At 45.3% G+C, this 8,535-nt stretch overlaps 1 protein-coding gene across 1 annotated transcript in view; it reads right to left on the bottom strand.

The window, feature by feature from the left end:
* The window catches only part of UBA2 (ubiquitin like modifier activating enzyme 2), a 9,281-nt gene extending 1,049 nt beyond the window's left edge, over positions 1–8,232 (bottom strand). The window contains exons 1-16 of the mRNA XM_072422952.1: positions 8,047–8,232; positions 7,307–7,390; positions 6,447–6,517; positions 5,877–5,941; positions 5,526–5,626; positions 5,326–5,447; positions 5,172–5,239; positions 4,971–5,092; positions 3,814–3,913; positions 3,382–3,536; positions 2,912–3,005; positions 2,100–2,212; positions 1,437–1,592; positions 880–976; positions 603–708; positions 205–341 (exon numbers count right to left, since the gene is read on the bottom strand). Of these exons, the coding sequence (XP_072279053.1) occupies positions 205–341; positions 603–708; positions 880–976; positions 1,437–1,592; positions 2,100–2,212; positions 2,912–3,005; positions 3,382–3,536; positions 3,814–3,913; positions 4,971–5,092; positions 5,172–5,239; positions 5,326–5,447; positions 5,526–5,626; positions 5,877–5,941; positions 6,447–6,517; positions 7,307–7,390; positions 8,047–8,190 (1,735 nt within the window). The 5' untranslated portion in view covers positions 8,191–8,232. The remainder of the gene's footprint in view (positions 1–204; positions 342–602; positions 709–879; positions 977–1,436; positions 1,593–2,099; positions 2,213–2,911; positions 3,006–3,381; positions 3,537–3,813; positions 3,914–4,970; positions 5,093–5,171; positions 5,240–5,325; positions 5,448–5,525; positions 5,627–5,876; positions 5,942–6,446; positions 6,518–7,306; positions 7,391–8,046) is intronic.
* Between the last annotated feature and the right edge of the window lie 303 nt (positions 8,233–8,535).

Below are 8,535 nucleotides of genomic sequence, written 5' to 3' on the forward strand. Positions count from 1 at the left end.
TGTACAGAGACTGATGGGACTGGCTCAGTGTTCTCTGTACAGCACTGCGGTATATGTCAGAGCTATATCAATGTATAATAATAGTGTGTGACTGTTGGGGGACATTAGAGTGTCAGCTCCTCTGTACAGAGACTGATGGGACTGGGTCAGTGTACAGCGCTGTGGTATATGTATAATTGTGTGTGACTGCTTCTCTCTTCTTACCTGTGGATGTTGAGGGTTGTGCTCCATCATCACTTCCATTGGTGATACTGGTACTGGCCTCCTCCTGTGGCTGTGGCGGAGCCTTTTCAGGTGCGTCTCCCACAACCTCGAACTCTACGTCTTTCTCCAAATCCTCACTGAAAACACAAGAATAATAAAACCAGATAAGATGCCGAGCACAAAGTGGGTGAAAGGAGAGGAAATATTCAGTTGTAGAAAATTCCATCATTTAGGTAGTTATCCTGAGAACTAGATGACCACTTCCGGTATAATGTGAGGATGGCAGCACTATAAGAGGAGTGGATGTAAATAATCTCCACAATATATGAGGCACTAGTGACAGAACTGATCACACTCCCAGGATAACAGATCACTGACCATATAATCCACTGCCTCACCTGTGCACAACATTAATCAGCAGCGTGTAATCCTGCAAGAAGTCATCCGCCTGCAGCCGTGTGTTGTTCCTTATTCCAAAATCAGATAAAATCCTGTTGTTGTTTGCTGGAAAAAATAAAAACCATTAAATAAAAAAAAAATGAAGAACCAGGAAATTTAAACATGAAATGAATCCCACGAAACATTTTATGAATACATTAAAGTACAAGAACCAATCATCTCTCACGTAGCAGTGAAGGGGGAGGAGCCAACACCACCTTCAAGAGTTTCACTCACCTTCTGTCTCCCCAGCCTCGGAGGAAATGAGGATTGTGCCTTTCCCGTCCTCTATCTGGACATCGGGAGCCACCATTCCAAATTTCTCTTTAATTATCTGGAAAACAGAATTATTTTACACAATATATATATATATATATATATATATATATATATATATATATATATATATATATATATATATATATATATATATAGACAGGGCGATGTACAGAGGTAGGCCGGGGGCGCAGATTTTAGGTTGTGGTAAAATATTTAGTGGCAAGTTTAAGTAACCACCTGCCTGTTTTTTAGGGGAAAGCCAAGTAACCTTACTGAATGTTCTTGGAATGTGGAAGAAAACTGGAGTACCTGGAAACCCACACAAACACCAGGAGAACCTGCAAACTCCATGCAGATAGTGTCCTGGGTGAGAATTCAACCTGGGACACAGCGCTGCAAAGGCCGGAGTGGTAACCACTGAGCCACAGAATACATGTTTCTATAAGGACAGGTCCTCTTCCATCCCACCATACATTGTAGGATCTCAGATCTATAGAACCCCCTCATACACTCACCTTGTCCTGCAGCGATTGCACCGTTAACTTGTGAACATTCAGTTTCACCGTCACCTCTGGCCGGCTGGCACACACATAGCAGTCGGGGTTGGGACGATCCAGCACACACGGAACCAGCAGCTTCTTGCGTGGATTGGGCTGTTTGCTCAGATAAACCTGAAAAAAGGAAAAACACAACTGCAAGTAGGAATGCTGTCTATTAGGGAAATGCAGATGAGGACTTGCTATCAATGTTACTTGTAATGCCAATAGAAATACAAATATTATTACACAGTATTTATATAGCGCCGACATATTATGTAGCGCTGTACAAATAGTCATGTCACTAGGCTCACAACAATCTAATGTCCCTACCATAGTCATATGTCTATCACAGTCTAAGGGCAATTTTGGGGGGAAGCCAATTTATCTATTTGCATGCTTTTGGAATGTGGGAGGAAACCGGAGTACCCGGAGGAAACCCACACAGACACAGGGAGAACCTACAAACTCCATGCAGATAGTGTCCTGGTTGAGATTCCAACCTGGGACCCAGCACTGCGAAGGCCGGAGTGCTAATCACTGAGCTGCCCAATATTAGTAATAAATATATATTGAAGGGATGATGGTAACAAATGTATCTGACTCCATCACACTCATCATAGGGGAGGAGGGGTAACTTACCGTCCGACATTGCTCCAGGTTCCCCGATAAGATCTTCAGGCCCTCTAGTACAATCAGGCCGGATATGATAGCGTTGGTGGTAGCGATTGCAGGGATGATGTTCCCTGCCATGGCTGTGGAAGAGAAAAACATATTTCAGTATCCATCTTGAGGTGGAGAGGACCGGGATTGGGGGGATGTTGGGTAGTGGAGAGAGGAGAGCGCCAGAGAAAGAGAAAAGAGGACAGCTAGAGAGTAAGGGAAACCTTACAGGAGAAATTAAAGCGGACCTAAACTCTAAATTTCTACTTTACATAAATGGGTAGACAACCCTTTAATTCAAAGTAAAAATTGTATAAATTTAAAGTGTGCAGCACCTTCCCTTTATGTCTTGATTGCCGCAGTGATCAGGACAGAATGGGAGCATAAAGCCTCCTGGGATACCCAAGTCACACATCCCGGGAGACTCTGGCTGCCCTGATCTCGAGCATACACAGAAGGGGCATTTTCCTTCACTGAGGGAAAAGAGATGCTAGTAAAAGAGAAGAGTTCCTTTCTTTAATGGAATGCATCAGCAGCAAGACCCGATCTCTGACCTGTGCATTGCAAAAATCAGATGACGTAAGAAGAATCCAGAAAAGAGAAGATGGCGGCTTCCTGTGCCCTGGGCCAAAGATGGATACCAGAACAACGCAGGATCCAAGAAAAGACACCTCCCCAACAGATCTGTGGGATTAAAGGCCAGGGTGTTTTTTGTTATTTTGGGTTTAGTTCCGCTTTAAGTCCTGGAGAGGGAGGGGTGGGAGAGTGGAATCCCATAAGGGAAGGCTTACACTTTATATCAAAGCGGCTTTTCATGTTCATACTGAAGATGTGCATCCGGAGATTGGCGGCTGACGTAACAAAGTCCATCGCCGGGGGATCGTCCTGTGGGGTCCAGACAGAAATATTATTACTATTATTATTATACAGGATTTATATAGCACCAACATATTACGGAGCGCTGTACAATAAATATGGGTTGCAAATGAAAGAAATATAAAGACAGCGGAGGAGGGAAGGACTCGCCATGAAGGGATTACAAAGGAGGTGGGGGAAGTTATCACACAATAGCAGGGGAAAAAATGCAAAAAAAAAAGCAATCACTGCTGCTGATTGCTATGAAATAATGTGTAGGAGATCGGACATCAGCTGCCATATAAACTCTGTCCCTGGCAACTTCAGATCCATCGGCCCCTTCGATATACAACTACAAATTACACCCACAGGGCGGCAGCACTCCTTTCCTGGTCTGGTATCTCACCTTATCCCACACAAGTGAGGAGTTCTCTCCTTTTTCTTTAAGCTGCGCCCATAACGTCTTCACACTGTGGGAGAAAAGCTCTGCATACCCAGCGACGTCCAGGACCTGCTGATCCTTCAGCCCGATGGGGGAGGAATCCTTCTTTTCTGAGGAGTCTGGAAGGTAAGTTATAGAGAATGTTTAACCACGAGAGAATATGCAGACTCCTAACACAATACATGTATACAACCATCTGTATGGCTACCAACAGGAATCTCTCAGACCAATCAGAAGCCATTTTCTTCCCCTAACACCTCCTCATAGGCAATTATTATTAATAAACAGTATTTTTATAGTGGGGTTGCAAATGACAGACAGATACAGACAGCAACACAAAAGGAGGAGGAGAGGACCCTGCCCAGAAGAGCTTACAATCCAATTATATGTTATTACCGCCGTCCTGCAGGCTGGCCCAGTCCAATGGCACAGGGGGCGTCCTCTTCCGCCACAGCTTGTCCATAGTAAGCAGGTAGCGGATGTCGTCTTTAAAAAGCTGCAATTGTGAACAGACCGATAGAGATACATTCAACAATAGGAATCCACAGGATGGGGATCACATGCAACTAATTTGGTTTTAACCAAAGCCCAACTTCCCCTTCATTTAAAACATTCAGTCCTCAAAACTCGTGCAGGATGTGAAAAAAAATAAAAAGGTGATTACTAGGCTAACCTAAGGCAGATCTGTGGTCCCGGTATGGAGTTTACACCAGGTCCACTTACATATATACATATTGTATTCTCCCAGTCATTGCTGGTATTATTTGCCCAGAGTTATAGCTGGGCCCATCTGTCACCCTGCCTGCCTCCAGCACAGCCATGCAAATATGTACATTGATTGGTGAGGCCACTAAAGAGCCAGCAAGGACCAAATCTACCTGAAATGAAGTGTAAGTGGCTTTATTTGAAACGTTGTGATTGGTCAGATAAAGGGCCACTGTACATCTACCATTGGTCAGTGTGCTTGCAGCGGTCCACAGGGCAATGAATTATTAATCAGAGAAAGATCTGCACACTGCTTGGAGGCCAAAAACCTCACAGACGTCAGCAACCTTACAAATATTTAAAGTGATAGGACCAACTGGGCCCAGGTCATATCACATGACCAGTTGCAATGTCACCATTATTACACAGTATTTATATAGCACTGACATATTACGCAGCGCTGTAAAAGTCTATAGTCATGTCACTGTCATGTTCCTCAGAATCTAATGTCCCTACCATAGTCATATGTCATTATTACAGTCTAAGGTCATATTTGGGGGAAGCCAATTAACCTAACTGCAGGTTTTTGGAATGTGGAAGGAAACCTGGAGTACCCGGAGGAAAACCAAACACGGGGAGAACCTGCAAACTCCGTGCAGATAGTGTCCTGACTGAGATTCAAACCTGGAACCCAGCACTGCGAAGAGCAGAGTGCTAACCACTGAGCCACCGTGCCCCCCCCCATGAATCAGTGTGCATTGGGAATGATGGGAAAGTTTGTATGATGGAGGCCCTGATATTTCAGTTTGCATAGGATGGAGAAGGTGTCAGGGTTTCTGTATATTGACCTTATTAAAGAGCTTCACAGGGTCATAGCTGATGTCCCGAGCCCAAGCCTTGGTGGACACCCTCTTGATATCTCCGTCTTCATTGGATGCTTTAGCACGCTCAGCGGCCTCTGTGGGATCCCCTGTAAGGAAGGCAGATATGTCAGGGATACAGGAAACCTGCGGGGTGATCAGTGACTGATGGACCTGTATAATACTCACAAGCAGCCTCGGGGTCAGCGGTGTCTGGTGACACTTCCTGGTCGGCATCTTCCTCCCCGAACAGCTGGCTGTAAACACAAAATATTTATCAGCTTCACACATAATGGGAAGGGGGGGTGATAATATTACGACAGGTTGAATGTTTTTTGCTTACTTGAAGAGGTATTTGGCCCAGACGATGCAGTGGATGGGCTCAGAGGGGGTGTTGCGGATTGTGCACCCGGGGAAGGTCTTCTGGGTGGGTTTGGGTCGGCATTCGTAGCACTCGGTGGCGCCCTGAACATGGAGTATAAGATTAGTGTGAGGCAGATAAGAGGAAATTTGATCATGGAGGAAAGCAGGAGATTTACAAACCTTCTTGATGACTGTGACTTGTCCGAGGTATCCAGCTGTGCCGCTCTCAATCAGGGGAATGTCTGCCGCCAAGCACATCCGGTTTACATGGTTCCGGGCAGCTGGGACAGAAAAAAAAACATTTTAATCTTTTCTATATATAATTCAATTACTATATATATATATATATATATATATATATATATATATATAAATTCTGGGGACGGTCTCACTTGTATAAACAGATGACCTGGGGACAGCCCCCCCACCCACCCCTGTATAAACATAGATGACATGGGGACAGCCCTGTATAAATACCCCCAGGGGTTTGCTACCTTCATATATGTAATAACCCCAATACACTCCCCTTACCTCTGTTGTCCAAGGCGTTCATCACCAGTGTAAATTTCCGGAAGAATTCCACATCATACTCGGCACTAAAGAAGAATCACAAATATTATCATATATCGTAAAATTAGACTCATAGAAGGAAACAAGAGATTTGATTACCAGTGGAAATAGCTGAATATATATCTGGGGTATTTATCTTCAGACTCCAAGGATCTGACCTGCACTGGTGTATATTCTCCAGCTTGGGGGCTCCTCACCCCAGGCACAATGGGGTTCATTTATAGCAGAGGACAGATAATGCCACAAATTGTACCACCAGGGTGCATGAATTAGCTTGAACTTGGTGATTGGAGGAAGGGCAGGTCACATGACGGGCAGGTCACATGAGCAGGACTTCTCGTTTTTATAATTTGCATTTCATTGGTATCCTGATGCCAGGGCACCTCAATTATATGTCATTCATCCATATTACAGCCGGTGAATGTATACACCCCAATGTCTACACACCCCAAATCTACCAGTGCCCCATTGTGTCCCCCTGCTGACATCACACAAGGTGTCCCCCCCCCCCCAGGACACCGGGGTACTTACTTCATGACACTGTCGTGGTATGCGGTGATGTTGGCACTCGGACAGAACTGGAGGACGCTCTCCTTTGCCACCTGCAGATAGGAAATAAAAACAGAATGGAGGATTAGGGGAGCCAATCACAAAACAGAGAGATAAAATCCAACCAGTAGGAGGCAGTCACTAGAAATCCATCCAATCTAATAATATTTTATAGCTATCAGTGAAATGCTTTGACTGTCTAAGTAATTAAAACTGGAAAAATCATTTATTTTAGTGACAGGTTCTCTTATCAGGGGCCCCTGCACCCACTAACACCTTCCCTGTGTCCCCTGTCATCTGACAGTGCACCTGGAACCCCTCCCCCGCAGTATGAGGGTGCAACTCCCTATTTCATGTACAGCGATGCAGTACATGCGTAATATGTTGACACTATATAAATCCTGTTTATTAATAATAATAACTCCGCTTCCCACCATGATGCATTGCTCTGAGGGACCAATGCCCAAATGACACCATATCTGTCATGTGACCAGTACACAGGGGGTCTCATTATACCGCCCAGACAGGTCCGCTTTATCACCGGCAGTATAACCAATGACTGAACACAATATGGCAGCCATGTTGTTACCCCTACAATAGGAGGTGCTCAATGTTCCCCATAGCCAGAGAGCTCTGCAGTTACATTAAAGCTGAACTCCGGCCACACAGCTGATTACCCAGAGGTCACATAAATATTCTATCTATTCAATCCTGGGATGTACACAGCTCTGCCACACATCACAGTCTGGTCTGGAAGGGTTGCAGATGTTTTCTTTTTCTTTTCTGCATTTCAGTAACATTTTCAGGTTGCGACAATGAAAAGAGAAGCAGTAGGCTCTCACCTGAGCCTTGGAGCGGCCGACATGTTTCTTCTGGAAGAGGAATTGTCTGTTCAGGTTACTGACATCAATGGTGTCCAGATCGATCTGCGGATGAGAATATTGTTGTGATGGGAAGACAGAATAAGGAGAAAATACCCCCTCAGGTGTGGGGAGGGGCCTGGGGGGGACTGGGGGTCTGTAATGGCTGGGGTCATGGAGTGGAGGCGGAGCTACACAGACATGGGGGATATGAATGGCAATGGCCTTAATATCCCCCCCTCCCCAATATTTTTGAGGGGTTGGTATGATCAATAGTGATATTGGGTGAAAATATTGGGGTCCCCACTCTCTATATTTGGGTGAACTCACCCCTGGAATGTTATATGGGGGGATGAAACATTCCATTGTGATTTGAGGGGGATAACACTGAGGTCCCCCTTTTTATAACAAGGCCAGTCCACCCCCTGTACTAATAAGGAGGAAAAATTATTGGGGTCCCCCTTGTTATTATTTGGGTCAGCCCACCCCTTGCAATGATATATGGGGGGTGGGAGGTTCCATTGTGATTTGAGGGGGGCGATAACACGGGGGTCCCTTTTTCCATAACAAGGCCAGTCCACCTCCTGTAGTAAAAAGAAGGCAATAATATTGGGGTCCCCCCTGTTATTATTTGGGTCAGCCCGCATCCTACAATGCCTTATGGGGGGATGGGACGTTCCATAGTAATTCCAGGGTGAGATAACACTGAAGTCCCGGCTCACCACATGCAGTTGGGTGAATCCAGTCAGCACGAGGTTCTTCAGCAGTTCGCAGCCTATTCCTCCCGCTCCGACTACCAACACCCGGCTCCCCTCCACCGCCTGAGCCAAATCTGCCCGCAAAGCACCCGACACGGCCATCTTCATCCGCCGCCTCACACCGCGCGGGAGATACCAGAGAGACACCGGGCGGAGGGAGCGCCAAGAGCGGGACACAGCGACGCCAATCGGCCGGGGGATAGAACTACAGCTACTGTGTACATTGTACAGCGATGCCTTGAGACAGGAAGAGGAATTGCAACGATCAAATATCCCATACAGCGTGCCGCTATAATACACTGTCCATACAGCGACACCTGGCAGTCAGAGATGGAATTACAGCCACCATTCTCACTATTTTATTATTATTATTATTTTTATTATTATTATTATTATTATATTATTATTTATGCGTATTATATTTTTTATTATTATTATATTATTTTTTATTAT

Source organism: Pyxicephalus adspersus, chromosome 9 (genome assembly GCF_032062135.1).
Source record: "Pyxicephalus adspersus chromosome 9, UCB_Pads_2.0, whole genome shotgun sequence".
NCBI classification, from domain to species: domain Eukaryota; kingdom Metazoa; phylum Chordata; class Amphibia; order Anura; family Pyxicephalidae; genus Pyxicephalus; species Pyxicephalus adspersus.